Here is a 24131-nt window from a genome sequence, read left to right on the forward strand (position 1 = left end):
ACATGGAAAGAGAGATTAACCTTGGTATTGTATGCCAATATTGCATGGAACTTAGAAACAAAATAAAACAATATATATAGGGTTCCATAAGTTATAGGTATTCAGTGAGAATCACAGAACACATTTACATTCATACATTGGGAATATACTTGCATAAATATTGGGTGAGCTCAGTTGTAGGAGAAAACTACATAGCCTATCCTTCATGAATAAGGAGCAACTATTATAATGCATGTGCAAAGATTTGGGGGGAAAACTCACAAAAACACAATGAAAACCAAACATAAATATAAACAAGAAAAACAAACTCCACTTTAGGCTGTTCTACTGGTTCTCTGAAGACAAACAATACTAACAGCTTCTCTGAGAAATGTTGTAAGTAGAAGAATGTTCCTTTTCTGGGATGGTCATGCTGCATAAACACTAGGATGTCCCTTGTTATTTTCTGCACGTGCTTGAGGCAGGAAAGCATAGGGAATATTTCAGTAATCTGTACTGTTCTTGGTTTCCTGTCTGTATACTTGGTTTCCTGTCTGTATACACCCTCAAAAAAAAAAAAAAAAAAAAAAAACAACAACAAAAAAAAAAAAACATGCCCAGCAACCTTGGGCAATCCCCCCCTCCACCTGCATTGGACTACACATCCATCAATCTCTTCCCTTACAACAATCTAACTTAGCCAGTATGTATAGAAATATATTACCAATGTATGAATTGAAGAGCTAATCCAGCCTGACCTGGTTTTGGGAGCATTGCACCATAAAGCACAACTGCGTCTTCAGTAAGCTTTAAGGGAGAATCTCCTGTTGATCACCTTATGCCTGTGCATGATTGAGTGTGCATATAAATCAAACCAGATGTGCCATGGGAATGGGCATGCACAGTTCAAAAAATTATAGGGTCTAATTTATCAATCAAACCCTTACTATGCCCCTTTAGCAACCACCCTCCTCTTTCTCTTAAACCCCATATGAGGAAGATCTAAACAACAGTCAGGGCCCTTGAGATCTTCCTTCGGGTGGCCACTTCTCTTCGGTGTATTCCAACCTTTACCTTTTAAAATTAATTAATTAATTAGCTTTATGTGCATTGGCATTTTGCCTATATGTATGTCTGTGTGAGGGTCTTGGACCCTGGAGTTACAGACAGTTGTGAGGTGTGATGTGGGTGCTGGGAATTGAACCCCAGATCTCTGGAAGAGCAATTAATGCTCTTAACCACTGAGCTTTCTCTCCAGTCCCTATTTTTATTTTTGTGGCTATTTTTCCTTCATGTGTGTCTGTGCACTATTTGCGTGCCCACTGCTCTCTCAGAGGCTTTGAGAGGATATGGAGCAGCACGACCATCCCCAGCACCAGCCACAAACTAGAGTTACAGGTGGTTATGAGCTTTCATATGAGGGCTGGGAATAGAACCCGGGTTCTCTGCAAGAGCAGCCTGTTCTCTTCACCACTGAGCCATCCCCTCAGCTGTATTCTGACCTTTTCTACTGCTTTGCTTGAAATAAGCTTACCTTGGTGCCTTTGTTCCCATGTCTGCTTTTATTTTAATTCATTGAATAAGAGGCACTAGATCCCTGTCCTGTCACTGACCTGTTTTTAGAAATCAGTTCCTGAGTGTTCTGTTCTAGGGCTGTGCCACCATTCTTTGGAGACTATCCATTTGTGGCCGTTTTTGGTTTCTTAGTTCTTTACTTTATTGAATGAGATGCTGTAAGAGTCTGTATGTGAGGCTGGGCTTTACTAACCCCATCTCCTGGAATCACCAAGCAAGCTCACAGCCCAGTTACTCTTTTTGAAGGCTCAGACTCTAGGCCACAATCTTTAATGTTAATTAAAGCTTTTAATAAGGTCATTCTGCTACACCAAGTCCCACAACAAGGGCTCTGATGACAAGGCTGTGCTTTTCACAAACAAAAAGAATAGAGAATTACAAAAAGGAATGCTATTCAGTCCTACTCTTTGTGTGAACAGTAACACAAGTCTTTGCAGGGGCATTTCCACTCAGTGGGCTCTTCACCAACACTGTCCTTTGAAACTCTCTCCCTTGGTTCCTAAAAGGATGCATCAAATTTCAGATCTAATTTCAGCTACTTTCTCAAAACAGTGAATAATTTCTAAGACCATTTGAGTGTGCCCGAAGGTCAATTGTAGGGTGAGAGGCAAAAGCAGAGTTTATCAAACTATTGGTCAGGAAGAAGCAATGGAAGAGCTCTCTAATGAGAGAGAAATGGAACACACCTGTAGGAGTCTGTAGACTCATAATCCAGGACAGAATCTGTTGTTATTACCCCGCTCATCGAGTCAATCTGGAAGACTTCTGCTGGGTTGCCAGAGACAATGGAATACTCGATCAGGCTGTTCAAGCCACCATCCAAGTCCGTAGCAAACACCTGTGAGAAATCAACCTTTCCATTGGAAAAGATTCAACCTGTGATGTGAGCCAAGTCTGCCTCTCAGAAAAGTGCATTAGGAAAGAATATAGATTATTAAATGCGTTTAAAAAAAAACAATGCTTAGACCAGTGTTTCTCAACCTTCCTAATGCTTTGACCCTTTAATACAGTTCCTCATATTGTGTTGATCCCCAACCACAAAATTATTTTTGTTGCTATAAGCTTCATTACTGCAGTTTGCTACTGTTGTGAATTATAATGTAAATAGGCATTTTTTCTGATGGTCTTAGGCAACCCCTATGAAAGGATCATTCACTCCACTCCACCCCCAACACCACCGCCATGGGGTCAGGACCCACAGGTTGAGAAACACTGGCTTTGCGTCATACCAACGTACAGCTGACACTTGAATTTGACTTTAATGAACTGGATAATGGGACAGAAAATGTTCTCACATTCATCTAAAACATTTCCAAATGTCACTCACATGTTTCAAGCTGCAACTGTATGCAACTGGCAAGTTTACTGCAAACTTCTAATATGCTTGAATAGAAGCTTTGCAGTTCTGCCATGGATTCATGTTGACACCAGAAAGAGGAAATGGATGTATAGGAAACTCCACACATCGAATGCAATTCTTCACTTGATCTTTCTTTACTTTTGATTTTTGCATATGTATGTAGATTCACACATGTGTGATGATATGCGTACGGAGGCCAGAAGTTGACATTAGGTGCCTTCTTTTATTTACTTACGCAGAATCTCTCCCTAACCTGGAATTCACTGAGTCAACTAGTCTAGCTGGCCAGTTAACCAGGTTGCCCCATGAATGCCCTGCCTCCCCGCTTCTAAAGACAGGGCAAGCTGTCACACCTGTCTGCTTTGACATGCTGTGAGGATTCGAACACCAGATCTCATATTTGCACAGTAAGCGATTTATCTAATGATCCCTCATTTGCCTCTCTTATTGATTGAAATATTTTTTGGCTATAATATAGGCCAGTAGGTGACTTTTTACATTATAGTGAAATTTTAACTCAAGGGGATCTTTGAAAAGTGAATCAAACCTTTGATATACTGCTAATAAAATCATCTTCCTGATTGTTTATTTGATGAGTTTTCAAAGTAGCATTAAGGATAGAACCAAGTGTCTGTATAATTTCCCATGGAGATATAATACAGGGTCTTCTATGCCAAATTTCAATCACTAACCCAGTTGTATCACTGAAGTCAAGATTTTTAACAAGTTATTGATTTATTACACTGTTTTAATTCATGCTTTGTATATCCACTGTGGCTCTGCCTCATCTCACATCCCTTGTCATCTCCTGAGCTGATTCCCTGGGTTTGTTCCTAATTACTTCTCAGCTCACTCTTCAAACTTCTGTCCAATTCTCCGAGAGTGCTGAGGACATGTGGAACACATTGGACCTCATCAAGAGGACATTCCAACTGCTCTGTGGTACAGAAAGGCCACAGCAGCCTTGATATCACCAGGAAGAGGAACTAGTTTCCAAGTAGGAACAAATAAAGTCATCGTGTCTTCTGAGGTTGTATAGTCAAACATGTTTCAGATAGTAGACTTCTCCAAGTGGGTATTAGCACTCTAGTGTGCTGGCAATACAGCTTCACCAGGTGAAGTTCACCAGAATGTGTGTCAGGCCAACAGCACCTTGGCAAACACACAAAGAATGGGGTGACTCTGGGAGCCGCAACCTTGAGCTGTCACCATCAAAAGAATGAGCTCTGCTTCATTTCTGTTTTTACCTGGGTTCAAGACATTTTTGTGACCTACAAAGTCTTCCTTAGTGCTCAGGGAGTCCCTAGAGAAGCAGGAGGCTGGGAACTGAGCACTGGATCAATAAAGAAGAGTAAACAAAGACATTTCAGATTTCCTGCAGTCTAAGGATTCATCCAACCCATAAAACATTGAACATATACTGGAGATTGATAAAACTGGATTGCATCTTGGTATTAATATCACACACACACACACACACACACACACACACACACACACACACACACACACACACACTTTCTGTTACCTGTATGACATGAGCATTGTAGAGTTGGCCTTCAGAGACTGATGCTCTATACACACTTTGTGTGAAGTGTGGAGAATTATCATTCATATCCTGGATGGAAACTGCTACTTTAGTGAAGGCTCTATGCCCATTGCTCTCAGCAAAAATGATGAGCTGCACTTTGCTCCTGACTTCAAAATCCAGGAATTTAGGCTCTTCTACGATGAGTTGTCCTAGATTTATTCCCGAGGTGGAAACATTAAAGAGAAACGATGATGTTATTTTTAAGTGTATCAGAACAGCATTGACTCGTGTGTTCTGACCAGGGCCATTATGGAAAAGCTGGAATCTTAAGGATATTTTCAGATTTCCAACATTGATAGGCAAATGTCTATAACCTGGGAGCTTTCTCTTCAATCATCCTTTTGTCTTCATTTTAGTCTATGTCAGTGTCTGCGAAGTCTATGTTTTAAACATTTCTTTAAGAAATGTCCATCCATTCATTAATTCACTGTGCATGAGAAGACCAGAGGACAACTTTTGGAAGTTGGTTCTTGCCTTCAGCCTTGCTGAGGCATGCAGGACTTCTCTTGTTCCTGCTGTCATCCTATGCACTCCAGACTAGCTGGCCACAAACCTCCAGCAACATCTCTGTCTCTGCCTCCATTCTCACAGTAGGGGTGTTAGGGTTACAGATGTGTGATTACATTGCATTTAGTTTTTTACAAAATTTTGTGAATCGAACTTGGAGTTACATAGGCTTGCTCAGCTCATAGTTTTACCCCTGAGCTGTTTCCCTGGCCCTGGAACATTTCTTAAATCCATTTCCATCTCCATGGTTGCTGTTTTTCAGGAAACTGTTAACATTTCCCTCCTTGGTCCCCACATTAGCCACTTAAATGATCTCCCCAAGTCTCCATTCTGAACTAATAAGGAAGCTGGTGTTACTCTGCTTAGAACCTGTCAGTGGGTTTCCACAGTGTGACAAAGGTGAGAAACTTTAACTTACAGGGATATGCTGCCTCAGGTCTGTCCTACCTCAGTCTTGCTTATCACTTCCCTCTCTTGGTGAGTTTGCACCCATTTTAAGCCATCTGTGTTTGGACAGCTGCATCTTCTCTGTTTACCTGCTGCTTAAGTCTGGTTACTTTTCCTTGGTTGTAGACGGCACTGGTGAACACTGCTCCTCCCTGTCTCTTGGACGTCATATCCCAGCACCTAGCTCATGGGTCAGTATTCAGTACTTTATACCCTCATAGAAAATACAGAATCAGTTGCAGAAGTGGACCTTGGGGGATGATGCCACAGCTCAAGCTTCTTGCCCAAATTAAGAAACTTCTGTGTGTGATTTCTACTGTGTGTGTCTGATATAGGATAGTATGGTAACAGTAAATGTCAAGAAAGAACCATAAAGAAGGCTAGAAATGGGTATTTCCAGCTACATGAAGGCGCAGGCATTGCAATTCTCAGGGAATCTAGATTCTATATTAAGTAATTTACTACCACACTTAGCAACTTTTTAAAAAGTTTACTATGCATTTATGTGTCTGCATATGTTCTGCACATGAGTGCAACATCCATAGAGGATAGAAGATATTGTTGGATCTCCAGGAGCTGGAGTTACAGGCAGATATAATATGCCAAGAATGGGTACTCTAACTCCAGGCCTCTAAAAGAGCAACAAATGCTCTTAATTCCTGAGCTACCTCTCCATCCTTCTACTACTTCATATAAAATTACAGAAATTCATTGTCATTTTTGACAGCAGATTTGATTTGTTATTTTCACAACCCACATCTCTTCTGACAGTATTTAGGGTGGCTCTTACTTGGGGCAGCTGCAGAGTCATTGAGATGCATTTTGTGACTGGCAGTGAAAATTGCAAGTCTTCAGAAAGCTCTATAGTGTAAGGATAGAAGCCTGAGATGGAAGTGGGGCCCCAAATCTCCCCAGATCACACCATAATGTACTGTTTGTACAGGAATGAGAAAGTAAAAATGCAATACCAAGTTGTTCATGTTGTCTGGGAGAATGTGTACTGGCTGTGGTGCAGATCAAAGTGGAGTTTAAATACAAAATTTGTTGAGCCTTTGATAACTGCATTTGGAATGGATCTACAGTTCTAATGCCTTTTGCTTGTTATTCATTTCGGTCGTGATAACTGGGACACACTTGTGAAAGTCATGAGATGATTCCAGGCTGGCACACATACTAAGTCCACATTTTGCCTTGCATCACACATTCTTAATTTTACTCAGAAACAACAAAGATGTAGCCTGGAGAGAAGTGCAAGCCCTACACTGTGCCTAATGCCTGGCCAGAAAGCTGCCTCCTGCTTTATTATGCCAAGAAGGACTGAAGAGGCCACCTTGAAATTTCTGCACATGTATCATGTTTCCAGTGGTATAACAACTTGAGAATAAAATCCGTGGTGATATTTTCCAATATATGTCCACCTATAGCATTTATCCAAGTTGCAAAATACACATCGAAATGAGATTAAGATTCTTCAAATGGTACTGGCTTGATGATATAATCATGTTACTCCAGTCAGTCACACACTATGGGCACACATCTGTGCAAATCCAAAGCAGAATGGGCAAATATTTATGTTATCCCTTACCCTTAAACTCCACTCTGCTACAACTGTGCCTGGGCAACACTGAAAGCTTGATCGCTTTGTTTCATGCCAGTCTACCAAATAATGGCCTGAGTGGAACCATCTGTTATTTACATGACCAATCTTGGTCAAATTCTCAAATCCCTGCAGCCTCGGAATATAATGGGTGTTTTTTTAATTCAAAGTGACTGGAGATTTAAATACAAAAGTAAACTTTTCATTTGGAACTATGGATTAGAAGTTTATGCTATTTTTATCTTTAAGGAAAGTGACTATCTTTAGAGATCAATTTTATTGATGTATCATCATTCATACTAGCTTTCCTTATCTTGAGCGGCAATATGGTATGCTACATATTCAAATGACACCTGGTGAGATATAAGGGTGCATACTTTATGTTACACATGCATGTGTATGCCCTTGTGTGTGCATCAGGATGCACTGTGAGATGTAATGAGTCCTCAGAGGACAGACCAGGGAGATAGGCACTGACAGAGGCGTGAGTTCCAAGACTTTCTGTTCTTCAGATGCACCTCTCCTTGTTGTGCAGAGTGTAGACCACAAAGTGAGGGAGACAACACAGGAGGTAATAGGATCCACTAGGAAATCTAACAGACAACAGGAAACCCAAATCTGTATATATTCCAGAAGAGTGAACAATATTAAAAAACAAAACTAGATATACAGAGACTTGGTTTTTCTGAACCTTTTCATCGTTGAAAAGGGAGTGGAAAAATATGTTCTGAGATTTCATTAGCTTAAATATGGATTTATAGTGGCCATGGGACTACCCTGGCAGGAGAGAAGATATTCCCAGAGACACGATGGATACCCGACTTTGGGGTGTCAGACTATTGAAAGATTCCATCCCAAAGAATGACTGCCTCCCCCACCCCAGGAATGCCCTGCTGGGTGGGGGAGGAGGCTGAAGCCTGCCAGAGAAACCTGTCTCTCAGGAAGAGATGTCTCTCAGGTCTGGCAACTGTCCAGACTACCTTGCAGGCAGACCTGAGTCAGGATAATGACAGATCAAGGCTGACTGGTTCAAAGTCCTGACAAGGACTGATTAATTTAATTTGTCACTAGCCTTCTATTTAAAATTAAACCACAGATGAGGTAGGGGACCCCCTAATTCCCGTTATTTGATCCTTTTCCCAGTGTAGCTATATTGACTGAATAATTTGTTGTTGCTTTTCACTAGTTCTGTTATCTTTAATTGACATATTGGGATGGGTGACAGAGAAATGCTAGATGGACCATTGGGCCTAGGGTTTATCCTAAAATTTTTTAGTATCATCTATATTTTCATAGTTAAGCATGTTAATAACTCCTAAGAATTAAATTTAGGGGTAGAGAGATAGTTCAGTGGAAGTGTGAGCAAAGAGTTCAAAGTCTCAAAACTTAGAATATAAGAACCAGAGAACTTCTGAAAATTAAGAAATACAGATCCCTTAACCCAAGGGAAGAAAAAAATGACATAAAAACATAAAAAGAGGGACTGGTGAGATGGCTCAGAGGTTAAGAGCACTGGCTGCTCTTCCAGAGGTCCTGAGTTCAACTCCCAGCAACCACATGATGACTCACAACCACCTGTAATGATATCTGGTGCCCTCTTCTGGCCTGCAGGCATACAGGCATCGTCTACACAATAAATCTTTTAAAAAAAGAAAAGAGATGTGGGAGAGCGTCTCGGGTCCCAGCATTGTTTATTTTAATAAATAAATAAATCTTTTAAAGAAAACATGAAATGAGGTACGGGAGAAAGCCTCAGATATGCATGCTAATTTCCTTGATTCAGCCACTCTATAGTGTATACAAATCTCTAGACCACAATAAAGGAAGGAACAGGGAGTATGGGATGGAAGAGACTGACCAGAAAGGGAAGGGACCCAGGGTGGCTTCCTGATCCAGTAAGGGTTTTATTGTTGTTGTTCTTGTTGATGGTTGTGTTTTTGTTTGTTTTGTTTTTGTTTGTTTGAGACAGGGTCTCTCTATATAGCCCTGGCTGCCCTGGAACTCACTACATTAATACTATCTTGCCCTCAAACTCAAAGAGATCCATCTGCCTCTGCCTCCTGAGTGCTGGGATTAAAGGTGTGTGTGCCAAACCTGGCCTCCAGTAAGGCATTATTTCTAGAGATAGGTGACAAATGAATGGGCTTTTAAATTTCCATTGTCTACTAAGAAATTACCAGCATTTTATCATTCCGTATTACACATATTTCAAAAAGATATTTAAGGTAAAGTTCAATGTAACTAATTGCTTAGTCACAAAATACATTTCCATGGGTAAACTGTTTGATCTAATGATAAAGTTTATGTTTGTTTAATAAAGGAATCTAAGGAATCGGGAAGGCTATCCTTTGATCTCATAAGTGTGATATGGGAGAAGGATCTGGATAACCTGTGGAAATATGCAAACCTTACTATTCTTCCTTTTTCTCTAAATAAATTTAAGTTTAATTCTTCTCCCAGACTCTCATACACTGGAACCATGAGGAACGTAAGGTGTGATGATGTTTGTGTACTGTCCTCTGCTCCACTGTGGAGGAAGAGACCAACATGAACAGAAACACCGACTGATGGTTGGGTAGACCAAAAGCTGCAGCACCACCCTGAGAGAGATGACATTTACTCAAACAAACTCACTCTTATTTTTCCCCTACAAGCACATAATATAGATTAAATAAAGCAGCTCAGCTTTACCATAATGCAGAAATTATTAGAAGTATTCTTGTTGAGGTTTGACAATGAGGCAATTGCCTCTCTTTACATTGTATAATTGGTTGGTGCTCATTTATAGCAATAAATAGTCTTACTAGAGCCAAGTTTAACACACACACTATTTGTAAGTAGTTTCTTTAATAGCACAAAGAAATTTCCCACAAGTCCTTGAGTCTCCCAGTTGAGATGAGTGGTGAATTAGAGGCCCTTCCAGCGAAAACTCCCCAAGGTCAGAGTGTGTGTTTATTTTTCAATCAAGGTCAGTATCAATGATCTTCCTAATTTTATCTTCAATTTCCCAAGCAGGTAGGAAAATTATAAATAAAAACCAATGTACCTCCAAAACCTCAAAAGGAAGGATGGACACGATCTAGTTTGAAACATTAAGAACATAATTTTCAATGACTCTACACATATGAGCAAATACACAGTTTTGGGTTTCCCATAATTCCCCTAATTCTCATGGGTAAATAAGGCAATTCTTATTTACCTTAAAATTATTTATCTCTAACAACTTCCAACTTGTAAGTTTTTAATATATCCTCTTACAATTTCATGTATGTATGTATATGTAAGCTTAGCTCACATCATCCTCTGTGATCTTCTCATACTCCCTTCAATCCTGCTGACCCCTTATCCCTAACAAGCCTCCGTCCTACTGTTATTAATTTTGTGAATCCCTGAGTTTTTAATTAGTTTTTTAATTATGTGGTTATAGGTAGAGGCTATTGGCGGGAGGAGAGACAACTTACCAGTGGCTACACCACTCTGGACTGACTCCCCTCTTATGGTCCCCAGCTCCCTGTGCAGGGCTAAGGCATCATGAACCCCTACCCCCACTGTTCATGGTGGATTGTTGACAGGCCAATCTTGTGCAGGTCTTGTGGAGGTACCACAGCTGTTGAGTGCTCATAAATGCAACAACAATACTATGTCTAGAAGGCAATGTTTCGGCAGCCCCTTCCCATTCTTTGACTCTTGCATTCTTTCTGTACCCTCTTGTGCCTGGGATCTTTTGTATTTTTCAGAATTACTAATCAGTAATACCAGTAAAGTAAACAAAAATAAAGCTATCATATGGTAGAAAGGGATTACCTGAGGTGGAGCCCAGGGAAAACACTCCATCTTCATTCCCACTAAAAACTGAGTATTTAATGGGATCTGCGATAGATTCAGGAGTAGAAGCCTTTACAGTCAAAACAGAAGTACCTGGAAAGTTAGGGTTTAAAACAAAGACCATTAGAAATTTTCACGGAAGTGTGAGAGCAAACACTGGGTATTATCTGACTACCCATTTCACCTATTCCTGCGACAGTCACTGTCTTTGTGAGCTGTGTCCCATGTTGAGTACTGAAATGCAGTGACAACATAGAGATCTCCATCCTTGAAGTAGTTATGAACTAGTAGAAGATAGACAATGAACATCCCATGTTTATTACTGGATACAGGGACAAGATAGAGAGGAGACCTCCATCCTTGCAGTAGTTAGGAATTGGCAGAAGACAACGAGCCATTAGACAACACAAAACCAAAGACATTTCAGATTATGTGGACTTTCCTGGAAAGAGAGAAACTGGTCCATGAAGGAAAGCATTTGATTTTGGTGGGAAAGCAGATCAAGCTTTTAAAAGTGTGGGTGTAGTGAAGGATAAGCAGTTGCACAAAGACCTGGCAGGAAAGGATTCTGAAAGCAGTGAGGCTGGGAAAGGGCTTGGTTTGTTGAATCAGTCAGTTGAAGAAGAGACATCAAAAGAAAGCATCAGGGTACAGAAGGAGAGGATTTGATCATACTTAGGTTGAGTTAAGCATATTAAGAGATAGAGAAAAAGATTATGATAAGGTTTTTTAAAAGAGACTCAACTACTGTGTGAAGAACAGAAAAAAATATTGATCTAACGCCAACCATGATAATACTGAGAGTGAACACTTTACAATTAAGGATGCATGAACAAAAGGATATACTGTGTGAGTCACTGGGTCACACCACAGCTTTCACAACCAGATCTCTTTTGGGGGGGGGGGGGATCCGGGGATTGTTTTGAGGTTTTTTTGTTTTAAGTTTTGTTTTGCAGGAAGAAGGTTGCAAGGGCAGAGGATGTAAGCTGGGACAATCATTACTGCATCCAGGAGGGCCCTGGAGGACTATGTGAGTGTCATTTGCAAGCTGTGATATCTTCATTTCCAGCAACCTGAACTTTGTTGCTCTGTTCTGTTCTGCTTCCTAGACTGACGGTCCACTCATCTCCTAGGACTGCCCAGCTTTTAAACAAAAGTATTTTCTGTTTCATCAATTTCACTAACATAAAATTTACACACACATACTTTAAATATATCAGCCTTGGAGTTGAGATAGCACACATCTGTGTAAAAAGTGTCACATTCAGCACCCACAATATTGCTAACACTGCAGAAGAGAAGAACACTTCTACTCTTTTGCACTCAATCCCCATTGCAGGATGCTTTCGGCAGGGAATGACTGGTCTGCATCTCTATAACCTAGACTACTTTTGCCTCTGAAGTTTCATATACTTGTCAATTATGTAACACCCGCCTGCTTTTTCCCAGAGTTGCCTTTGAGAGTTGTTTGTTTGTTATCAAATATTCATTGCATTTTTATGGCAGCATAATTTCCTATTGAATGTGCATGCCACAGTTTGCTTTTCACTTTTCTACTAATGGATTATGTGTGGATAGTTTGCAGTTTGGGATGACTGTGAATACCCACATGCCAGTATTTGTATAGAGTTATGATTTCATTCTTCAGGTGAAAATACTTAAGGTAAACGGCTCTTGTCTTTATAAGAAACTTCCTACTATTTTCCATTGTGGTTGTCCCATTTTCCATTGCTGACGGTAATAGTTGACGGTCCCAGTTGTTCTTCAGTAAGTGCTATAGCAGTCTCTTCCATTTTACACACCATAGATTGAACTGAGCTCCATAGCAAAAGAGGATTTTTCTATATATTTGTATCATATACCTTTCTAGAACTCTATATTAGTTTTGTCTTTAAAGATTTTATATATTAATTAACAATAAGATTTCATGAAAGTTAATTACCTTGATTACACACACACACACACACACACACACACACATACACACACACACACGATAGCCAAACATGTGATTGAGTGCAAAAAAGTAGAAGTATAAGGGCAACTTATCAATCATTTAAAAAAATTTAAGGAGATAGGAATGTTAACTATCCTCATTATCTCATACCATGTTCATGTTGCAAATCACTATGCTATGCCTCACATATGTACATAATTAAAAATAATATATTTGTGGAGAGAGGTGTGTGCCAGTGAGAGCCAGTGATCAGAATTGGGTGTCCTACTCTACCTCCCTATACCTTATTTTTTGAGACAGGGTCTCTCAATGAACCCAAAGCTCATGGATGAGCCAGCCTGGTTAGTCAATGAGCCCCTGAGATCCTCCCTTCAGCACCCCAGTGCTGATAACAAGGTGTCATATTCTTTCTATTCGGGTGCTAGGTCCCCATACTTGCACAGTGAGCACTTCACCCACCAAGAGACATGTAGCTATTAGATACATTTTAAAAAATTTCTTATATTTATAAATTGAGAGTATTGTATATCTTTTTGTCAGTAAGAATTTTTAAAAATAAAGCATGTTATTATATGAATCAAAACTTGATTTTTTAAGATAAGTGGTTAAAGTGTATGGAAAGAGGGGGCACAAAGGGGAACAGCAATAAAAGAGGCACCACAGTTTCCTAACTGGGAAAAATACTGGTCCCTACCTGTGGGACACATAAATCTAACATCACAGACATGAGAGACACAACTTGAAATATTCCTTGATAGCAGTAACAGTGAAAAAGATAAATAAATTAGGGTAAATTGATTTTCTCCCAAGACTCTTTTCACAGAGGGCTGGAAATGGCTCTGCAGGTAAAGGCACTTATTGACAAGCCCGGAGACTGAAATGATCTCCAGATTCACATTTGGAAGGAAAGAGATGACCACAGAAAGTTGTCCTCTGACCTCCATACATGTGCTGTGGCATGTGTTCCCATAAACACACACACACACACACACACACACACACACACACACACACACACACGCACGCACGCACGCACGCACGCGCGCACACACACACACACACACACAGAGAGAGAGAGAGAGAGAGAGAGAGAGAGAGAGAGTTACATGTATGCTTCTCTCATAGACCTTAAAATAAAATAGATAAATAAATGTAATTTTTCTGAAAAGAATAGAAAATACAAAAGATCTGAGAATAGACATAGTTTCCACATAGAATCCCCTTAATACTTAAAACTCAAGTTGTATCCATTTGTATAAATACCAAAGACCATGAGATGGTTTGTAAGATCAAAAGTTCAGTGAGAACTCACTTTGATAAGAGGCACAAATCCAGAAAAACCCAGAGAGAATATATGAGTCTCCATTTCATGTATATGCTGCGGAAAACTGACCAGGGTTTCACACATACAAGGCAAAGCATTCTGTGAACCCTGAACTACAACCCCAGCTCCCTGACCTCATTTATCCTGAGACAGAGTATCGCCAAGTTACCCAGGTTACTCTGAACTCTCTGTAGCTCTGTAGACCTTGTGACCCTTTCACCTCAGACTCCCTGGTGGCTGGGATTCACAGGCCTATGCCACCAGGACAGACCCAACCACTCTCATTAGAAATGTTACACTTAGCAGAAGCCCTGACAAAGTTTAAAACTCATTCATCTAGATTTCCAAATGACTGCCCTTTCCAACCCACTTACAAAGCCATCTAGCAACAAAGTAACAAATAGAACAACGGTGGTAACATGGAGTTACTACAAGTGCTGAGAATGCTCCAGTTGCAGCATAATCTGGTGCTTATTGTTCTACACATCAAGAGACACATGGCTACAATGCCTTCTATTTCTATAAGGTGATGTGCACATGCATCCCTCCGCGCGCGCGCGCGCGCGCGCACACACACACACACACACACACACACACACACACACACACACACACTACGAACACATTGCAGTATGTGTCATCTGTGGTGCCAATCACAGTTCTGTCCTTCCTTACACAACTTATTTTTAAGTACAGGAAATTATATTGCAACTCTGTTGCCACATATTCCTAAGGATGTCAGTCAGAGACCAATAGCTATGCAGGCAAGATGTACAATCCTTGTTAATGGCAGTTATTTCTCCTTGGGTTAGGATGCTTTTTCCATGCCCAATTATAAAAGAAAATGAGGACATTACTTATGCATAAAAGAACAATGTTGAGTACAGAACTGGAAACCATCACTTTGGCCCCTTTTATGAAGAAGGAAAAAATCCTATTTTGTTGTAAATCAAATGTTCATAATGTAACCCAGAGAAATTTCATTCAACAAAAAATCTTCAAACTAGATGCTAAGGCAAAGCATTCTGTGAACCCTGAACTACAACCCCAGCTCCCTGACCTCATTTATCCTGAGACAGAGTATCGCCAAGTTACCCAGGTTACTCTGAACTCTCTGTAGCTCTCAGCAGAGAGCCACAGATGGTTAGGTATTTTCTTTCTCTGACAAAGTTTAAGTGTGAAACATCTCTAACAAAGAGGAAATAAGTAAAGGCCTTGATCTTCCCAGATCCTGCTTATTCCTATGTTTTTAATGTGCCTTTCTCTCCAGGCACAGAGGTAAAACTTAAATCACTCTGCATAGTACATCAAAGTAGAAATGGCAAGCTACAAATATTACCGATTAACCTTCAATTACAATGAGGAAATATAAAGAATAAAATATAACCAATAACTTACCTTTTGCATTTTCAGGCATTTATGAGATATAATTGAACAAAAAGTGTAATACATTTAATAGTCTTATTTTCCCCTTCTTTACAAAACTTCCACTTTAAAAAAGGCTAATACTAATTGGGAGCATGAGGGGAGGGGAGAGGGAGCTGCCAGAATGAGAGCAGGAGAAGAGGAGAGGAGAGGAGGAAAAGGAGAAGCAGAAATATTGAGTTGGGGGAAGAATAGAGGAGAGCAGGATGAGAGATACCATATTAGACGGAGCCATTATAGGTCCGAGGAGAGATCTGGCACTAGGGAGACTTCCAGAGATCTACAAGGATGAAACAAACTGACAATCCAGGCAATGGTGGAGAGGATAACCAAAAAGCCCTTCCCCTAAAATGAGATTGATGATTACTTTTTATGCCATCTTAGAGCCCTCATCTACTGCCTGATGGAAGCAGAGGCAGACATCCACAGATATACACTGAACTGAACTCTGGAACGTAGTTGCAGAGGGAGGAATGAAGATCGAAGGGGTCTGTACCAGTTTGGAGAAACCCACACAAACAGCTGGCCTGAACAAGGGGATCACATCGACCCCAGATGCTGTCTGGGAGGCCAGTACAGGACTGATCCAGACCCCTGAACATGGATGTCAATGAGGAGGCCTCTGCACCCTAGGGAGCCCCTGGTAGTGGATTAGTATTTTCCCTGGTGTAAGAAGGGACTTTGAGAGCCCATTCCACATGAAGGGATGCACTCTTGCCCTGGACACATGGGGAAGGGCCTAGGCCCAGCCCAGGATGATGTGGTGGACTTTTTGGAGCCCCCGTTGAGGGCCCTACCCTTCATGGGGTGTGGGTTGGGGGTAAGTCGGGGTGGAGTAGGAGGGGTGAAGGGGAGGGGAGGGAGAAGGAGAGGGAGAAGGGATTGACATGTGAAACAAGCTTGTTCCTAATTTGAACTAATAAAAATAATAAATAGTAAAAAAAGAGAGAAGCATGCACCTCATGCACAAAAACCTAAAAAAAAAAAAAGGCTAATACTACCACAACAACTATGAGCTCACAATCTCGAAGCACAAATATGTAGTTAAATCTACAAGAGTGTAAAGATCAATAATTATGGCAGTAACTAAGCAACTATGAAAATGACAAGCATTTTTGAGAACTGTTCAGTATCACTATGCATTTACATTATTCTTAAAAATATTACTAATGATTGACTTGAAATTGGCACTTCAAATGGTTCATTTACAAAGAACAGTTTTCTCAGTTCCAGTATCTTTTACTGGTAATTTCAATTTCTTACTTTTAATGTCTTGAGTGTGTTCTTCGACTTCCTACTGACCTCTGTTGCCTCTGTGGAGACGCCTCACTGGCCTGAGAGCCTCTTTTGAGGACTTGTCTCCTAGGACTGTTTGGTGTTTCCTGCCTTAGTATTTGACAGTTTCATTTTAATGACTTTTCCATGAAGCCCTTTGGGTTCCCCGTAGGCCTGTTTTGTGAGCTTCTCACATTAGTCTTTCTATTTCCTTGTTCAGATTTGGAAAGCTCTTGATCGTTATTTCTTTAAAGCAGTCCTCTGCATTTCATCTTCATTCTGTCTTCTTGCAAGGCTTTCACAATGAATATATTGTTTCACTTGATGGCATTCCATAAATCCTTTTGTAGTTTTTAGAATCCCTTTATCATTTTGTTCCCACTGACTCACAAATAGCTCCAACTCTGGTCCACCAATTTTCTTTCTTTTTTATTTAATTTTTTATGTAATTTTTACAAATTATAATTTCACATGTCAATCCCTTCTCCCTCTCCCACTCCCCCCCCAATCCACCACCATCCCCTTCCCCCCTCCACTCCCCATAGAGGGTAGAGCCCTCCACGGGGGCTCCCCAAATTCCACCTGCTGTTGAATTTCCCTGGTCAGTTTTTCAATTCAGTTGTATTATTCTTAAGCTTTAAAAATTAGGTTTTGTTATTTTTATTAATAACTTTCTATAGATAACCTAATCCTCTTTATGCATTCCTTGCTGGGTTTATTTTGTTTCTCTATCTCTTTTCTCGTGATACATTGATTGAATTTCTTTAGAATAATTACATAAATTCTCCTAGTCTTTACTAACTGGCTTTGTACAGGGGAAGAGCTTGGCTAATCAGCATGGATGAAGATTTTGGGAGTCTTATGAACCTTTTCTGATGATGTCTTCTTTAGGTTTGTGCTTCCAATTTCCCAATTAGAAAAGGTGTGTAGTTTATTAGTTTGTCTTTTTTTCCAGGAGTTTGTAATATTGATTTTCTATCTGGATGTTTGCTGTCACTGGTGATGAGCTATGACAAATTAGGGAAGGGCTTATCTGTGATGAAAAAATCATTTGTATTGTTTATTTTAATATGACTGTTCTTGTTTTGAGCTTTTCTGCAGTCCTAAAAACATCTGGATTGCAATTTCAATTCTCATGAAGCCTTTTGGGAAACATACTAGCTATTGTCACAATCACTGTGGAAAAGAAAATAAAGGATTGAGATTCTGCTGATTTCCTGGCTTTGCTTCAAACTTTTCTTCCTAAATTTCAATTATTGGACATTCAATTCCAACATAAATCTAGCAAAACTGTCCTTTATAAATGAAACAGAAGCAGACCTTTCCATAAAGGCAGAGGCTAAGCAATCATAACCAGTCCACATGCCTAATAAATTATAATGAACAGAGTCCTTCAAGTAGATGTGAAAGAACACTAGACAGTGAAGGGAAGCCTGAGAAATCTAAAGTTATCTGGCAAAGAGAAGAATAGACAATCACAGATCTCGTCATACTTCAGTGGTGGTGAGTAAATACCATAATAGAGGGAGACATTGTAGGTTTACAGAGAAATCAGGCACTAGAGAAATGTCTGGAGATCTACAAAGATGACACCAGTTAACAATCTAAGCAACAGAGGAGAGGCTACCTTAAATGCCCTCCCCTGATAATGAGATTGATGACTGACTTATATGCCACCTGATAGCCCTCATCCAGCAGCTGGTGGAAGTAGAAGCAGATACCCACAACTAATCACTGAACTGAACTGGAATCCAGATGCAGAGAAGGAAGAGTGATGAGCAAAGGGGTCAAGACCAGGCTGGTGAAACCCACAAAACAGCTGATCTGAACAAGGGAGAGATCTTGGTCCCCAGACTGATACCTGGGAAACCAGCATGGGACTGATCCAGACCCCCTGAATGTGGGTGTCAGTGAAGAGACCTCAGAAATCTATGGGGCCTTTTGTAGTAGTCAGTAGTTATCCCTAGCATAGGAATAGACTTTGAGTACCCATTTCATATACAGGGATACTCCCTGAGCCTAGACACAAGGGGGTGGGCCTCAGCCCTGTCCCAAAGGACATGAAAGACTCTGAAGACCCATATGGAAGGCCTCATCCTCCCTGGGGAGCAAAAATGGTATGAGATAGGTAGGTGTTAGTTGGAGGGTAGGGGAAGAGGGGAGGCAGAGGGAACTGGGATTGACATGTAAAATAATCTTGTTTCTAATTTAAATTAAAAATGGAGAGAAAAAAAAAGAACACATTCAACAACAGAAAGATCAATATGAGGCCACCAGAGTCTAGGGACTCCAAGACAGGAATACCTGAACATTTCAACACAGATGAAGCAGAAGAGACCAACAAAACCAACTTTATGAGCAGGGTGTTGGTGGTGCATTCCTTTAACCCCAGCACTCCAGAGGCAGAGGCAGGCAGATCTCTGTGAGTTCGAGACCAGCTTGGTCTACAAGAGCTAGTTCCAGGACAGCCTCCAAAAGCCACAGTGAAACAGTGTCTCAAAACAAACAAACAAACAAAAAAACAACTTTATGAAGATGATAGAGAACCTCAAAGAGAAAATGAGAACATCCCTTAAAGAAATGGGAGAAAAAAAACAAAGAAAAAATTCAAGAAATGGAGGAAAAGATAAATCAAAAATTTCAAGAAATAAACAAATCTCTTAAAGAAACAAGGAAAGCCAAGGAAAAAAAAACCAAAAAAGTCAAGGAAACAACTCAAACAGTAAAAGACTTGAAAGGTGAAATAGAGACAATAAAAACACAGTCTGAGGGAATGCTGGAAATAGAAAAGCTGGATAAATGATCAGGAATTACAGATGCAAGCATAACCAACAGAATAAAAGAGATGGAAGAGAGAATCTCAGGTGTTGAGGATACACTAGGAGAAATAGATTTATTGACCAAAGAAATTCTTAAGTCCAACAAATCCCTAACTCAAAATATCCAGAAAATATGGCACGCCATGAAAAGGCCAAACCTAAGAATAATAGGTAGAGAAGGTGAAGAAACCCACCTTAAAGGTGCAGAAAACATTTTCAACAAAATCATAGAAGAAAACTTTCCCAACCTAAAGAAAGACATGCCAATGTAAGTATAAGACACTTACAGAACACCAAATAGAATGGACCACAAAAAGTCCCCTCACCACATAATAATCAAAACACCAAACATATAGAATAAAAAATGAATCTTAAGAAAAGCAAAGGAAAAAGGCCAAGTAACAAATAAAGGCAAACCTATCAGAATTACACCTGACTTCTCCATGGAAACTCTGAAAGCCAGAAGGTTCTAGATAAATATTCTACCAACACTAAGAGACCATGGATGCCAGCCCAGACTACTATAACCAGCAAAGCTTTCAATCACTGGAGATGGAGAAAACAAGACATTCCATGACAAATCTAGATTTAAACAATACATATCCACTAATCCAGCCCTAAAGAAAGTTCTGGAAGGAAAACTCCAACCCAAGGAAGTTAACTATACTCACAAAAACATAGGCAACAAGATAGACAAACCTTTATCCAAACTAACCAAAAGGCAGAGAGAGAACATGCAAGTAAACAAAATCAGAAGTGAAAGGGGGGACATAACAAGAGATACTGGGGAAATCCAAAGAATTTGTACTCCACAAAATTGGAAAATTTAGAGGAAATGGACGATTTTCTGGATAGATATCACTTACCAAAATTAACTCAAGAAGAGATAAACAATTTAAATAGACCTATAACCCCTAAAGAAATAGAAGCAATCATCAAAAGTCTCCCAACCAAAAAAAAAAAAGAAAGAAAGAAAAGAAAGTCCAGGGCCAGATGGTTTCAGTGCAGAATTCTACCAGAAATTCAAATAGCAATACTCTTCAAATTGTTCCACACAATAGAATCAGATTATTGCCAAACTGTTTTTATGAGGCTACAATTACCTTTGTGCCCAAACCACACAAAGACACAACTAAGATACAGAACTAGAGACCAATATCCCTCATGAACATAGATGCAAAAATACTCAAAAAATACTGGCAAATCAAATCCAAGAACATATCAGAGAAATCATCCACCATGATCAAGTAGGCTTCATAGCAGGGATGGTTCAACATATGAAAATCCATCAATGTAATCCACCATGTAAACAAACTGAAAAAGAAAACCACATGGTCATCTCACTAGATACTGAAAAAGCCTTTGACAAAATTCAACACCCCTTCATAATACAGGTCTTGGAGAGATCAGAGATAACAAGGAACATTCCTAAACATAATAAAAGCAACATACAGCAAACCTACAGTCAACATCAAACTAAATGGAGAGAAACTCAACATGACCCCTCTAAAATCAGGAGCAAGACAAGGTTGTTCATTGTCTCAATACCTCTTCAATATGGTACTTGAAGTTCTTTCTAGGGCAATAAGACAACAAAAGGAGATCAAAGGGATATAAATTGGAAAGGAAGAGTCAACTTTCACTATTTGCAGATGATATGATATTTTACATATTCTACATAAGTGACCCGAAGAATTGTACCAGAAAACTCCTACAGCTGATAAACACCTTTAGCAAAGTGGCAGGATACAAGATTAACTCAAAAAAATCTGTAGCCCTATTATATATAGACAATAAAGGGGCTGAGAAAGAAATCAGAGAAATATCACCCTTTACAGTTGCCACAAACAACATAAATACCTTGGGGTAACTCTAACCAAACAGGTGAAAGACCTGTACAGAAAGAACAGTCATTAAAAAAAGAAATTAATGAAGATACCAGAAAATGGAAAGATCTCCCACGTTCTTGGATAGGTAGGATCAACATAGTAAAAATGGCAATCTTGCCAAAATCAATCTACAGATTCAAGGCAATCCCCATCAAAATACTGACACAATTCTTCACAGACCTTGAAAGGACAATTCTCAACTTTATATGGAAAAACAAAAGACCCAGGATAACCAAAACAACTCTGTACAATAAAGGACCTTCTGGAGGCATCACTATCCCTGACTTGAAGCTCTTTTATAGAGCTATAGTCCTGAAAACACCTTGGTATTGGCACAAAAACAGACAGGTAGACCAATAGAATAGAATTGAAGACCCTGATATAAACCCACACACCTATGAACACCTGATCTTTGACAAAGAATCTAAAACTATACGGTGCTGCCATAAGTGAATGCTAGCATGTAGAAAATTGCAGATAGATACGTATCTTTTACCATGCACAAAACTTAAGTCCAAATGGATCAAAGACCCCAACATAAATCCAACCACACTGAACTTATTAGAAGAGAAAGTGGGAAGTACCCTTGAATGAATTGGTACGGAGACCACTTCTTCAACATAACACCAGTAGCACAGACATTGAGGTCAACAATTGATAAATGGGACCTCCTGAAACTGAGAAGCTTCTGTAAGGCAAAGAATACAGTCAGCAAGACAAAACAGTAGCCCACAGATTGGGAAAATATATTCACCAACCCCACATCTAACAAAGGGCTGATCTCCAAAATTTACAAAGAACTCAAGAAGCTAGTCCACAAAACACCAAATAATTCAATTAAAAAGTGGGGTACGGAACTAAAAAGAGAATTCTTAATAGAGGAATCTAAAATAAATGAAAATTAAGAAAGTGCTCTAGGGGAGGAAGGGAGGGAGAAGGGAACTGGGATTGTCATGTAATTCAATCTTGTTTGTAATTCAAATAAAAAAAGAAACAAACAAAAAAAAAGAAAGTGCTCAACATCCTTAGCCACCAGGGAAATGCAAATCAAAACAACTCTGAGATACCATCTTACTCCTGTCAGAATGGCTAAAATCAAAAACACCAATGACAGTTTTGCTGGAAAGGATGTGGAGAAAGGGAACACTCCTCCACTGCTGGTGGGAGTGCCAACATGTACAGCCACTTTGGAAATCAGTATGGAGATTCCTCAGGAAAATGGGAATCTGTCTACCACAAGATCCCAGCATTTCCACTCCTAGGTATATACCCAAAAGAGGTACATTCATACAATAAGGACATCTGTTCAGCTATATTCACAGCAGCTTCATTTGTAATAGCCAGAACCTGGAAGCAACTTAGATGCCCCTCAACTGAAGAATGGATAGAGAAAATGTGGTACATTTACACAATGGAGTACTGCTCAGAGGAAAATAACAATGGAATCTTGAAATTTGCAGGTAAATGGATAGCACTAGAAGAAACTATTGTAAGGTCACACAGTCACAAAAAGACTAACTTGGTATGTACTCACTCATATATGGATTTTAGACATGAAGCAGGGGATTGCCAGCCTACAATCCTACTGCCAGAGAGTCTGGGAAACAGGGAGGACCTTAAGAGAGACATGCATGGTACCTAGGAGAAGGGAAATGTTATAGGATCTCCTGAACAAATTGGAAGCATGGGGGGAGAGGAAGATGGGAATAAAAGTGGGGGAGAAGAGGTAGGGAGAGGATGACATGGGGGAGCAGGAGGTTGAATCAGGGGAAGGATAGATGAGAGCAAGTTAAGAGATATCATAGTAGAGGGAGCCATTATAGGTTCAAAGAGAATTCTGGCAATAGAGAGATTTCCAAAGATCTACAAGGATGACACCAACTTGCAATCTATGACATAGTGGAGAGGCTACCTTAAATACCTTTTCTCCATAATGAGATTGATGACTACCTTATATGCTATCCTAGAGCCTTCATCCAGTGGTTGATGGAAGCAGAGGCAGACACCCACAGCTAAACACTGAACAGAGCTCCTGGAACCCAGTTGCAGGGAGGGGCGAGTGATGAGCAATGGGGTCACAACCGGGCTGGTGGAACCCACAGAAACAGGTAACCTGAACAAGGGGGAGCTCAGGGACCCCAGACTGATGGCTGAGAGGCCAGCATGGAACTGATCCAGACCTTTTAAAAATGGGTGTCAGTGAGGAGGCCTTGACAATCTATGGGGCCACAGGTAATAGACTGGTATTTATCCCTGGCACACAAATGGACTTTGAGAGCCCATTCTACATGGAGGGATGCTCTCTCAGTCTGGACACATGGGGGAGGGCCTAGGCCATGCCTGGGATGATATGACAGACTTTAGAGATCCCCCATGAAGGGTTTCACCCTCGCTGGGGGGCAGAGAGAGGATGGGGTGAGGGCTTGGGTGGGGGTTTGTTGGGGTGAGGGAGGACAGGAGGGAGAAGGAGTTGGGATTGACATGTGAAGCAAGCTTGTAACTATTTTTTAAAAAAAGGATACATAAGGAGGACCTCAACTAAGACTCCTAGCAATAGTAGA

At 40.2% G+C, this 24131-nt stretch overlaps 1 protein-coding gene across 1 annotated transcript in view; it reads right to left on the reverse strand.

Moving 5' to 3' along the window:
- The window catches only part of Dchs2 (dachsous cadherin-related 2), a 217662-nt gene that overhangs the window by 14061 nt on the left and 179470 nt on the right, over positions 1-24131 (reverse strand). Inside the window, exons 14-16 of the mRNA XM_035451843.1 lie at positions 10861-10974; positions 4443-4654; positions 2241-2392 (exon numbers count right to left, since the gene is read on the reverse strand). Coding sequence (XP_035307734.1) covers positions 2241-2392; positions 4443-4654; positions 10861-10974 — 478 coding nt within the window. The remainder of the gene's footprint in view (positions 1-2240; positions 2393-4442; positions 4655-10860; positions 10975-24131) is intronic.

Source organism: Cricetulus griseus (assembly GCF_003668045.3).
Source record: "Cricetulus griseus strain 17A/GY chromosome 1 unlocalized genomic scaffold, alternate assembly CriGri-PICRH-1.0 chr1_0, whole genome shotgun sequence".
NCBI classification, from domain to species: Eukaryota; Metazoa; Chordata; class Mammalia; order Rodentia; family Cricetidae; genus Cricetulus; species Cricetulus griseus.